Below are 13,218 nucleotides of genomic sequence, written 5' to 3' on the forward strand. Positions count from 1 at the left end.
TTCTATGAAAAACTATTAGTTATTAATCTTATTTCTCTGATTCTGAAACTTTGATTTGATAATTTATGGTGATAGTTTTGTATGTAGACTCAGGAGGATGGGTTTCATAAATAATTGAAAAGAATAAACAGATTCAATTTGCTGATACTTTATGGCTTTTAAACAAATGTATATTTTTGCATAATTTATACACCAAGTTTCTCTCTTCCCTGGAAGTTATAATAACTGTATGATGCATAAAATGCTTATCCCTTTGAAGCCTGATTGCTGGAGTTGGTGAGGGAGAAAAATACACACACACACACCATGGACATGAGAGAAAAATCTGTTGAATATCAGAGTCTAAACTGGTTTCTAACATCCAAACTTTTGTTTGAGAACTTTGGGTCTTACAATCTGCTAATAAACTTAAGCCTCTTTTCTGCTTTTAAACTATACTTTCTAAGGTGCATAAGGAAGCGAGTTTAATCATTAATAGGTAGGTAACCATGGCAACACCATAGTTACACTGCTATAATCAGCATCATTTTCTATCTGAGCTAAGAATAGCATAACATGTTGAGAGTTTTGCTTTAAATATGATTTCTAAGACTGGAGGTTGGTAGATGAGAAGGTTTAAATGCCACATTATAATTGTTCAGACCAATATTTCCATTTTTTCAAAGATAATGGGAACACGGTATTGAGATGTCAGTGAGATCTACATCAAAAGTTAGTTGGTGTATTTCTACCACCTTGGGCTACATCTTAAAAGAATGTGTAAGATTTTTAATTAATAATATTTTTTCTACTCAGGATTAGGGAAGTAGCCACTCAGAAAGTGAAAAAGAAATGAAAAAGCTCACAAACTTGGGGCAATATGGAAGCCTATTTTTTTATGTACATGGCAGAGTCTGCATCAAGGTGGTTACCATGAGACTAGTTCTTGCCAGTGGAACATGCAAAGTTCTAAGTGTCAACATCCAAGCTTAGATGACCAGACCAGGTGTCCCTTTCTTTTATCACTTGTCAGCTGTCCAGATGCAGAGGATCTAACAAAGGAAAGAAGGTGGAGTCACTAGATAGGAGGGTCTGTGGTCCTGGAATCATTACATAAAGCAGAGCCCACTGCCCACCCTCACTGCACCGTTACAGGGATTATCCTGAAACAAGGGATGGAAGACTGAAAGTCAAGGCAATCCTGTCTTCTTCTGATGGCTCAGACTCATGAAGTGATGTTGGCATGTGCATCAAAATATGTTCACAGGAATTCATCACTTTTTTCTTCATCCAGTGAACCATGGCAGAGGCTGTGGCTAGTCTGACCCACCCTGTCTCTTTGCTATGTTTCTGAGGTGCCTGTTCCCAACCAACAAAGGCCACACCACATGCCCTGCCTTGAATGCATGATGTAGAGCTGAGCATGGTGGAAGTGAATTGTCAAAACCATTACAAGTGGACAAATCAAGAAGTTTAGCTAAGCTGCTACTTAAAATCCATTAGCACTGCTTTTTTTTTTTTTTTGCTAGTAAATATAAAACCAGTGAACATAGCTTCATTTCTTTTCTTATTTATGACTGTTTGAGTCTCTGTATCTAATTTTGTTTTTTATACAGTGCAGAGATAGTGATAAAATCTTTTATGAAATGTGGATTATTTTATATAACATCCTTTAATAGTATACCTAATCTCCAAGGAGGAAAGCAATTGACAACTTTTAATTTAGTGTGCAAATTTTTTGGCGTTTGGTAGTTGTGAGTAAACCTTAGGAATGTTTATTCCCATGTATGAATTTTTTAATTAGCCCAAAGTTCTTTGCTTTACTTTTTAAATATTTCTTCAAGAAATGTAAAATGGGAAAGTCATATAATCATCTGGCTCTTGGACTTAAATCTGAAAAGAAAATATACTTTCAGCTCTCTCTTAAAAAGTCATCTATGAAGGTGTTGCTGAGAATATTTGTAAGAAAGTGACCCAAGGGAAGATGACATAGAGGATGATGTAAAAGTAGCCTTTCTACATAAAGTCCATTCCATGCCCACTACCCCAGTTTTGGGATTTGTGGCTTCCATCTGCTTGGTTCATAGTAAGAAGGATCTACAGCTTCAAATCCAGGCGTCAGTCATGTGTGCATCCTGTCTCTTGCAGAACTGAGAGTGACAGATGATCTTTGATCAAGGCTCTGAGAGGCAGAAAAGGGCAGGGAAAAGGCAGACAGAAAGAAGTGAGAGTGTATGGGTGCTGCCTTCCAACTTTTAGTGGTTTAAATAACATGATCTTTTAACTTAACCTTTGGGTATCATTGCAAGCCCATCATGTCCAGTTTGGGCAAATGTATCCTTAAGAATTAGTTATATAATTTGCTAAGGAATGATTGTTCTTAAGACCCCTGGAAAGTTTCTCATAAGAATAACAACTGCAAAAGGGTTGTAGAGAAAACTTAGCAAAAACAGTATTTTGCTTTCTTTTGTCTTCAGAAAGAAAGAGACAGATCATGACTGTGTGCATGCCTGAGTGTGTGCAGCTTGGGTACGAGGCACATGTAAATAAATAGTGTTTTACTGCCCCAGAGGATTGGGGATTATTTTAGTTGTCTGTGTAAGGAAGCACCTTTCTCCTCCAATTTAGTGATAAAACAACCATTTTGTTAACCTTATACTTTCTAAAGGTCAGGAATTCACACAGGGCATTGTCTTCGCTTCCCCAAAGGTTGGGGCCTCAGCTGAGACAACTCAAATGGCTGGGGCTGGGATCATGTATCTGGTTCCTTACCTGCAATGGCTCTAGGGCTGTGTCTGTTGACCTGCGCCCCTACACGTAGCCTCCTCATGGCATCCTCAGGGTAGCTGGACTTCTTATCTGGTAGATTAGGGCTCCCAAGGAAGGTTTCAAGCAAATCAGGTGGAAGTGCCAGGCTTTTTATGATTTATTCTCAAAAGCCACCTTGTGTGTCTTCCTACATAACTCTATTTGTCAAAGAAGCCACAGCCTACCACATTTAAGGAGAGAAGACATAGACCTCACTTCTTGATGGGAGGAGGATGGAAGAATTTACGGCCTTGTTTTAACATTGGCCACAGAAGGAATAGATGCAAATGAAACTTAAAATCCAACAGATTATTTATCTAGGTCTCTCAGTATTCTGAAGACCAGGTGTTTGGATATTAACTTTTCTCCTTTGGTCCACTCCCATCTTCCATTCCCCTACGTTTTGGCTTCCTGAGAATGCTAATTTAATTTTTTCTGCAATTTTCTTTTTGTTTCTGAGCTTTAGCAAATATCCAAGAAGTAATGTTAAGCGTTGTTTGCTTTGTATATAACTGGTAACGAGTATCCTTACCAAGACTAGAGAAAGTCTTGCCTAGGGAGTTGGACACTGATACAGTGTTATAAATCCCCTGGAAGGAAAGGAACCACTATTGATCTTACGGTGGGGGAGGGTACACCTCAGTGTGTGATGGGCTCCCCTCCACCAGCTTACCCACAGAGTGGATTGTTTGCTTCCTCAGGGTTTCTTTCATAGGGTTGCTTCTCCTATATGAGAAGAGTAATGCAGACTGAATGGTGGCATCCAGCTGCCTCAGCCTTCAAGGCATGGACTTGATATGCCTTTCCATTTATCCCTGCCTTTGTCTTCTTTTGATTATATACCGCCTGGTTTCTGTCTGGTCTTCTAGAAATATTCCACGAGCCTGATCACTGGATACATCATTCAAAGCCTTCAGATCTGCTCCCTTTGTCTGACTGTCTTGTTCTTACAACTCTCCTTGTGTATGTGACAAGCTGGCCAACTCCTGAATCCTGGTGTTTCTCTGTTCTCTTGTCAGAAACTGTAACTTCTCCCTGCCTGATGCCACAGAGGCTCACCCTACCCACAATTCAGCATGACAGTAAAGAACAGAAGGCTAACCTATGGAGAAAATGTTCCTACATGAGTCCTGGCCAGATGCTAGGACTCATGTGGGAAGATTTTTTTTTTTTAACAAATTGCAATCATCAGTGTTAGTTAGTGTTTTTACATTTTAATTTTAGTGTGTGATAGGACCACACACATAGTCCCATGAGGTAACTACTACCTTTCTAAAGAAAAATGTCCAGTCCTACGCTTTTTATTTGCTTGTGAAACAATCAGGGGGGTTGTTTATTTGTTTGTTTGTTGTTGTTGTTGTTAGTTATCAAATGGTTTAAATCAATTGTACTTGTTATCATAATGGTTTCACATAATTAAATAATATGTAAGTGAATGAAATATGATTGCAAAAAGAGAGCTGTAGCTTCTTGGGAAAACATTAAATGCATTAATTGCTTTATTACATGATTTATTGAGCAAAATTGTTGTAAAATTAAGCGAGGGAGAGATAAGTATAAAAGGTAGTAAAATAATTGTTAAAATGTAGAAGGTCTTGCACTAATTTGTTACCTCATCTGAGATTTATTGTATCCTCAATAAATGATAGCTATTATGTATTGTATTTAAGGATAAATAACCAGGTGGGCAAAGTTACTACATATTCGATTCCTTTTCTTTTGTTGTTGGACTGACACTTGAAAAAAAAAAGTGTCTCTACCTAGCATCTTCTAATTACCTTCTCAGGAGGCTGTGTTGATTCTTCCAAGCTTCGATGGGCATCAACTGTCAGATGGTGATAAATCATATATCTGTTCAAATAATGTGTCATGGATCCAAGTTCTCATAACAAGGAATTTTTGTAACCTAAAATTGAACAACAAAAAGGTTTCACATGATGCAGCCTCATTTCTGTGGGTAAAATGTTCACCTCTAGCAGAGCCGTGTGATTAAATGTGCGTGCCGTGACGAGAAGTGCACAGAACAGTGAGGTTGTGCCTAACCTTCCTATGTAAAATTTCAGCCCTCACCCCGTCCCTCATCCATGGTTCTCCCTACCCTCTTTCCTGCTCTTGTTTTTCCCCCATAACAATGATCACCTTCTTATATACCGTACAGTGTCCTTATTTATTTTATTGCTTCTCTTCCCCCACAGCCTAGATTGTAAGTTCACAGAAACAGAGATTTTTCATCTGTTTAACTCATAGCTATACTATAGCATTAAGAAATATGTGACTCCATATGGTAAATGCATGCTTATGCCCATGTGCACACACACAAATTTATAAGTGAATTTATGAGTGAGTAATAAATGTGAATTAATTAGTAATTAATAGAATTTTCCTACCACATAATAAAGCTTGCCTTGAAGTTACCCCAGGATTATTAGATTATCTAGATGAAGTTAGAGTATAGACACAGACATAGGCACACAAAATCAGGAAGCAGCCGGTGATAAACGTTTAGGTCCGTTAGGGTAACTTTGAAGGTAATGTCTAGAAACAGATTCTAGAAACAGAAACCCATCTCAAAATGGCTTAAACAATAAGAATGCTTATTGCTTTATGTGACAAGAAGTTCCAGAAGCAGTGCTGCTCCACACCGTCTAATACAGGAGTCCAAAGAAGACATCATGGACCCAGTTTCTCTGAGTCTTTCTGTGCTTCCCCTCTTAAAAGTTTCAGATTTGTTCTCAGGCTTCAAAGTGTCTGCAGCAATCTAGGCATTACCACCAAACACAACAATGTTCAGGAGAACAACAGACTATTTGCTTCTACACATTTCCTTTTAAAAATTCAGAAATATTTCCTGGGAGCCTTTCAGCAAAGTTACCCTCATGTCTTATTGGTCAGAATTGTATCACATGCCTACAGTACTAACCAATCATTGGTGAGGAGAATGGGATCCCCATGTTGGACCAATTAAGAGTCACCCTCTGGCACCCGACCCATCCTGAAACACATGGCCAAGAGAAGGCAGAAACTAGAACAAATAGATTTTGAGGGGGCAGGGATGGAGGGGACAGGAATAGATGCTTGATAAATGTTTGCTATAACACTAAATCACCAAATGCATTTGTATGTGGAGTTAAGGCTAAATATTATAGGATTATCTGAAGTATGTAGTTTAAAACAATGTAATAAAACCAATCTCTTTAATGGTTTTTATATATTTTTTATACTTAACCAACGAATTCTCTTTGTCAGAAGAGACGTTTGTCTGATTTCATAAATTCTTCAATTTTATTTTAGTTTTAAAAATTACCCTATTATTTAAATTCAAGTAAAATTAGATTTCTTACAGAAAATGTTACATATATTAAAAAGTTATGTATATATACATCCATCTGTCTCTATTATTTTCTGTATATTTATGCATAAGTAAATATCTGGAATGAAGCTCATTTAATGTTAATGAGAGTTATTTTTAGTTGTTTGTATTTCATATGTATTTTTTGCTACATTTTTTGTACTTTTTTGGAGAGCTTAAATATTTTGGAATGAGGCTATTTCATTCTTATGAAAATGATCATGACATTGTTCTAAAAGTAAAAAAAAGATAACTAGGTATGTAATATTGTAAAAGTATCTCCATATTGTTAAGTCCAATAAGCAAATTATTTTTAACTGGGTAGTATAACCCCATTTCATGAATGAATGAATAAATAAATAAATAAGGAAAATTGTTATTAGAGAAATAGAAAAATTCTAGACATTTACGTCTAAAACAGATAAAAATGCTTGTCTCTGAGAATGATGCTGGTTACTGAGGACTTGCACTTTTCACAGTTTCTATGTTGTGTGACTGAGTCTTCAATGATTGTATAATACTTTTATAAGTATTAAATATAGTCAGTATAAATGTATGAATAATAATAATCAGTCCTTTTTGTTGGGTTACTGTCCCACAGCTGCTACTTCCTGCTGCCTCTGCAAAGGCCATCCTCAGCCTGTCATTTTCTGCGGCTCCACACAGCCCCTGACGGTAGAACGGCTGTCCCCAAGGTTACGGAGGTGAGTGACAGGTGCCTTCCCGCTTGCGGTAAATACTGATGTTCTTTGCTGCTGCTGAGGCCAGTTCAATGGGAGGCCAATGGTGCGGCTCTGGCCTTTGCACTTAGACTCCCCACTCTGCCCTCCCCGAGTTCTGACGGGTGGTGACCTGGCCAGAGCATATGGTGAGTGCACACTGAGTGGTGGCTCCCTTCCCTTCTAGTGTCTCAGGGCCATCCTGGGCCAGGCCAGCACTGTGCAGGCAGTTGGAATTGCTTTACAGCTGAGCATTTCAGACTCAGATAGGTTGGTTTTTAGGCATCTATTTCCTGAAGTAAGTGTTGGAGTTTGAGCCCAGTCCTCCCCAGCACTGTCAACTTTACTTCTCCTTTTTTGGTCTGAAAGATTAACTTTTCAGCAGAAAATCTTTCTGAATGCTTAATATATTAGATTTGAGAATTACAGAGTGTCAGCTTTAGAAGCACCAGGCACGCATTTCTAACTTCCCACTGAAATAGCAACAGATACGTGCACAAAGACGGAATAAAGCATATACCACCTCTAAGACAGTTTCGGACAAGTTATTGCTAAATTTGGGTGACATTTCGTTAAGGAAAAAAAATGAGGGAACTGCATTGAGAACTACTGGCCCTCGTGAATCAGAGCATTAAAAAACTTGTGGGTGAAAATAGGGATTGCTCCTACCTCAGTAAACATAACAGGCTGCCGTAACAAAATACCAGAAGCTGGGTGGCTTGATACAACAAAAGTGTATTTTTTCATGACTCTGGAGGATAGAAGCCTGCAGTCATGGTGTTGGCAAGGCCATTCTCCCTCTGAAGTTTCTGGGGAGAATTCCACTTTGCCTCTTCCTAGCTTCTGTTGCCTTCCGACCATCCTTGCTGTCCTTGGTTTGTAAATGGATCACTCCAGTCTCTGCTCATGGCCTTCACCTGGCCTTCTTCTGTCTTCACACGGCCTTCTTCCCTGCATGCATATCTCTGCGTGTTCTTCCCTTCTGCTCATAAGGACAGCAGTCATTGACTTTAGGGCCAACACTTATCCATTGTGACCTCATCTTAACTTCTGCGAGAACCCTATTACTGAATATGTTGACATTCACAGGCATTGGGGGTTAAGACTTAAACTTATCTTTTGGTGGGGGGGGACACAATTCAACCCACTATATTACCTGAGGCCAAGAGGGCTACACCAGATGATTGCACTAGATCCTATGTAGTCAGAGTTCAGTCACAAAGGCAGCGGTGGTGAGACAGCGCTGAAACCTGGGACATAGAATAATAAAGATTTATTTGTGGCTTAAATTGAATGTCATCTATGGGTCTGCAAGGCTTTCCTTCACATATCTTCTTCATCCTTGGATTCAGGATGAGAAAGCAGTTGTGATGTGGGACACTATTACAGGATGAATTGTGTTTCCCCCCCCTCGTAAATTCGTATTTTGAAAACTTAACCCCCAGTGCTTCAGAATGTGACCTTATTTGGAAACAGGGTCATTGCAAATGTAATTAGGTAAGATGAGGCCATTAGAGTGGGCCCTAATCCAATATGACTGTGTCCCTTATAAAAATGGGGAATTTGGACACAGACACACGCAGAGAAAAGACACTATGAAGACACGGGGAGAAGATGGCCACGTACAAACCACCTGGAACAGACATCTCTCTCACACCCTCGGGAGGAACCAACCCCGATGAGATCTTGACTTGGACGTCTAGAGGACTATCAGACAATAAATCCCTGTTGCTTAAGCCCCCAGTTTGTGGCACTTTGTTACAAGACCCCTAGGAATCTAATGCCAGTCTCCTGGCAGAGGGGAAAGTATGTATGAGGAAGCTTGCAGTGACTTTTGAAGCTTCTGCTCAGAACCACTTACATAAATTCCTCTCATGTCACTTTGGTCAAACCTGCCAGTGGGGTGACTTGAGTTGGAATGTGGAGGAATGGGGAACACACGGGTCTGCTGAGTGCTGGGCCACCAGGCACGATGGGGCCTGGGCTGAAAAGTAACACGAAATTTCCCACAGTCTTTTTAGTAGACAAAGCCCTGCTGGAGGAGCAGGCCTGTCAAAAACACAGGCTCAGCCTCCAACAGTTGACACTAAGGTGAGCTGAGTCTTATCTAAACTGTGTCCATCTCGAGTCCGCTCCGCTCTTGGCTAGAGCCCGGTGATCAGCCTCTCACTTTACTTGCCAGTCAGAGGAAAGGCAAGTCTTCTCTGAAGAGTGTAGGGCGGGGATAATATGCACTTCGGTTTCTACTATCCTCTTATACACAAATATCTGGAATAAAAAAAGACAGGGAAAGACACGCCATGAAGCAGGAAAATGTAATTAATCAGGTATTGAGTTTGGTAACAGGCAGAGGTTTTTCCCCTGTTGTGTTTTAGGCAGAAACTTTTAGGCATCTGTGTCAACTCAGCGTCCCTGCAGACTACTGTGTTTGTGATCCATCTCTCTGCTTAGGACATGAGGCCAATATACAGTAGGACAAGGGAAATAATACATATTTAAAGTTTCGAGAATAATTGTGCTTCTAATCATATACTTTGAAATTATCAGAACCAAAAGAAAATTAAAGCAAACTCTCTAGTATCATCCATACTCATTAATTTATTTATTTGTTCAACACACATATGCCAGGCACTGTGCTAAGTGTTAGAAATCTGGGAATGAACAAGACAGACCCAAAATGTGTCCCAGTGGAGTTTAGACAAGGACAGGCAAAACCATTGACTAAGTAATGAAATTGAAGGCTAAAGGCTGTTAGGGTTAAAAAAAAATACAGGGCTCTATCCCCCAAAATGGGGTTTCTGGATCCCAATGCCTTAAGGAGGGTGGGGTCTGTCTCTCTCTTGTGAGTGGGCATTTCAGGGGCTGTGGCCCCAGCCTCTTCTTATGAAATTTCTTTCCCTTATGAAAACTGATTCTGGGGAAGGATTTGTCCCTCAAACTCGTAATTGTTTCAGCTGGAGAATCCCCTCAGAAGATTTCTGCATAGGAACTTGCTTCAAGAGCCCGCGTGTAGATCCATGCCCGGGTCTGTTCTCCACAGCTGTAGGACGTCAGAGGCCTTGCTTGACTAGCGTTTTTACCCTTTATTGTTTTCAGCCAAAGTGAGATATGTTTCTATTAACTTGTCTTCCTTTTCTTTTCTGCCCCTGCTGTTTTTTTTTTTAAATAATGTGAGAGAGGTAACTTTTAGATCTATTTATTTTTTAATGTTTTAAAACAAAAGTACTAGGAATTGAACCCAGGACCTTGTGCATGCACTCTACCACTGAGCTATTCCCTCCCCTCGGCTCCTGCTTTTTTAGGAAGTCTCTGTGGTGTCTAACAGTTTATTCTGCTTGTTATGTTAGTATCTTTACTTCTGTCAACAATAAGGATAGTAACAATAGATAACAGTGAAATATTCCATATGCCACTGCCGCTTTAAAGACTCCCCCTACATTAACTCATTTTATCCTCATACCACCTGAGAATAATGCTTCTTTATTATTAGTTTATTGTCATAAACTGTTATTGTTTATTGTTATACTCTCCTCATTATTGATTTATTCTGGACCTCAGAATCTCATGCCTCCTTTAATATCCACATCTGTCTCCTCAGATCGTAACCTTTCTCCCGAGGAGAGTTCTTTCTTCCTCCAGTTTCATGTCTGTCTTCCTTGATTTGTTTTCATTCTTCCACAGCCCTTTGTCTAATACTGAATCAACTTCTTTTCTTTTTTTTCTTTAAATGACTCTCAATTTCTCCTTGATTCCTGAGCAAACTTGATTTCTAGAGGCAGAAAGTTCCAAGCACAGACTTTATAAATCACTGTCTTTGTTTCTGCAGTATTTCTTTGAGCCCAAGAAGGTAGCATTTGTCTCTGACTTAAAGGCCCTGTTTGTTTTTATTTATTAATGAAATATACCAGTATCCTATGAATTTAGCCACAATTTGAGGCTTGCATAATTTTTAAGCCTTTTGAGAACTTAAATGATTAACAATGCAGAGCCAGCTTGAGGCCATCCTGGGGGGAGATTTGTAAGGCCCTGTGGACAAGCCGCGTGTATCCAAGCTAAGCTTCTCCACCACTTCCACGTTTTCATGAGTGAAGTTCAGAATGGCATAACATATTTCAGAATTCAGAGAAGTCTATCTCGTTGCCAACCTAGGCCTCAAATGAACAATTTAAAGCTAAAAATTCACACCCTATTTTTCTGTAGTTCCTGTAGAACGTAGTTATAATTTATGATTTGATCTTGTTAGTAAAACAAAACAAAAAACAAGTAAATAATAACCTAAGCAAAAGCATCAAATAATTTACATGACCCCCCAAATATCTAAGAAGCCTGACGTAGAAGGGCTTTTTCTCTGTAGTCGAATCTGCTCACTGTGGTCCCCAGCGCCCACGTACATGTGCTGAGGTCCCAGCTGCCCCTTTTTGTGGGTCCCGGCATTTGTGCAGGTTTGTGGTTAAGCTACAGCGGCACCCAGCCAGAGGCGTACACCTCTGCTGAGTCTACGACAGCCTGGGAATCAGACCTGTGCTAAGAGCAAGGCACCCTGTGCTTTTGCTGAGGCAGGCTTGAATTTTCCTAATGCCAGTGAGATGTACAAGATAGCTATTTGCCTTTGAACAAAGTTTCCAGAAGTTTCTGTGGCACGTCAGGGAAAAACAAATTTGTGCAGCTTTAATTGCTCCCTTTCCCACCCGCTCCTCCACGCCTCAACTCTTTCACTGTTATTTGTCCCCCGAAGTTCAGCTTCTTATCTTTTTCTGAAGTTTCAAACAGATTTTGGGGTTTGCTGAATCCCAGTGAATGATTCCCTTGCCTTCTCTACCCAAGATTGGACCAGTTCAGAGAGACAAAAAAAGGCAGATAGAGAGCAAAATATTACCTGCATCACTGATAAAGGGTTTCGGGTGGCCTACGTGAGTGGCAACAGTGGCTTTCTAACTTGGAATTAGGCAGACCTCCACACGGGGTCCCAGGCAATGCTGGGAAGCCCCAGGCCTCTCCAATCAAGCTGCTTCTTTAAAACTTACAGCAAAGAGGGCCAGATAAGACAAGTGCTTCCCACGGTTTCTGTTATGAAGGGCCAGGGATGTTGGAGGAAGAGTGAAGCAATACTTGCCCAGTTCCTTATCCCAAACTCACTAATCAGCCATTCTTCATCCCTAGGGGTAGAGGGAGCATGTGTGGAGGGGAGTCGGGTAGAGAAGGGGGTTGAGGGACCAGAAGTGTAGGGGCTCCATCCACATAGATTTGGTTTGGCCTAAATATTTGTGTCCCCAGAAATCCCAAGGCCCAGGATAATGTACTGGGAGGTGGGCTTTGGGGAGGTGACGGGGTCATGACGGTGGAGACCTCATGAATGGGACTAGTGCTCTTACCAGGGGAGCCCATGGAGCTCTCCAGCCCCTTGCACCAAGTAAGGATACAAGGAGAAATCTGTAACTGGCCCGCACCCAACCATGCTCTGCTGGCACCCTCATAATGGACTTCCAGCCCCCAGTCTGTGGTGTTTTATTCCAGCAGCCCTAATGGACTAAGACAGACGGAAACAACAAGGGTGGGAAGGTACCCTCCTCTATGTATATGTCAGTAAAGAAAACACTAACAATGGTGCTCACTGGGCAAAGGAGAACAGAAAAAGAAAATTTTCTATAGGAAATTAGGCAAAATACATAGACAATTAACAGAATAAATTTAAAGTATAAATAAGTAGCTTAAAAATTGTCCAATTCTCTTTGTTGTCAAATAATTGAAATTTAAAATAATGATGAGTTACTTTTTTCCACCAGAGGTTAAAAAAACCAGAATTTCTAGAAAATATTTTAATCAAGATCTTACTGTATTTTGATGAAAAAACTTTGGTTTTTGAAATATAGGCCAAGTAAATAAGGATAATATAGACAAGTATTTAAGCACAAAAATGTTTCTTTTAGTGTAATTTATATTAGCCAAAAAATGGGCTAACATCTCAACATTCCAGTGAGGGAAATTGGTGAATTAACTAGGGCATGGTGGAATATTATGTATCAATTAACACCAATTTTCAATAAAATTTAACAAATTGAAGAAATGCTCATGATTAAAGTTTAAAACAATCAAGAAGCAAATCTATCTATCTATAAAATGATGACAATTTCATTGAATGTCAGAATGTACAGAAAATATACTTGGAAGAAATTTAGAAAAATAAGTCCTAGTTTATTTTTCTCTCTACACTTTTATGTTTCCAATTATATAATCTTAGTGAGTATTCCTTTGATTCCTAGTGCCCCGCCCACACTGTCCTCAGAGCCTCTCTTGAACTAACTCGTTAAGTCCTCACAACAGCTCTATGAGGGATGTACTATTATTATTCTTATCTCGTGGTTG

General features: G+C 39.8%; 1 protein-coding gene across 36 annotated transcripts in view; it reads left to right on the forward strand.

Annotated features, from left to right (window-relative positions):
* LOC141578372 (uncharacterized) overlaps nucleotides 1–13,218 on the forward strand; it is a 159,122-nt gene that overhangs the window by 127,762 nt on the left and 18,142 nt on the right. For all 36 annotated transcript variants that reach the window (XR_012508700.1, XR_012508721.1, XR_012508722.1 and 33 more), the window contains one exon: nucleotides 6,738–6,840. Coding sequence is in view for 1 of the 36 variants with exons in the window: in XM_074368603.1 (XP_074224704.1) it covers nucleotides 6,738–6,840 (103 nt within the window). In the remaining 35 variants the exon portion in view is untranslated. The remainder of the gene's footprint in view (nucleotides 1–6,737; nucleotides 6,841–13,218) is intronic.

The sequence above is a fragment of the Camelus bactrianus genome, chromosome 8, assembly GCF_048773025.1.
Source record: "Camelus bactrianus isolate YW-2024 breed Bactrian camel chromosome 8, ASM4877302v1, whole genome shotgun sequence".
NCBI classification, from domain to species: Eukaryota; Metazoa; Chordata; class Mammalia; order Artiodactyla; family Camelidae; genus Camelus; species Camelus bactrianus.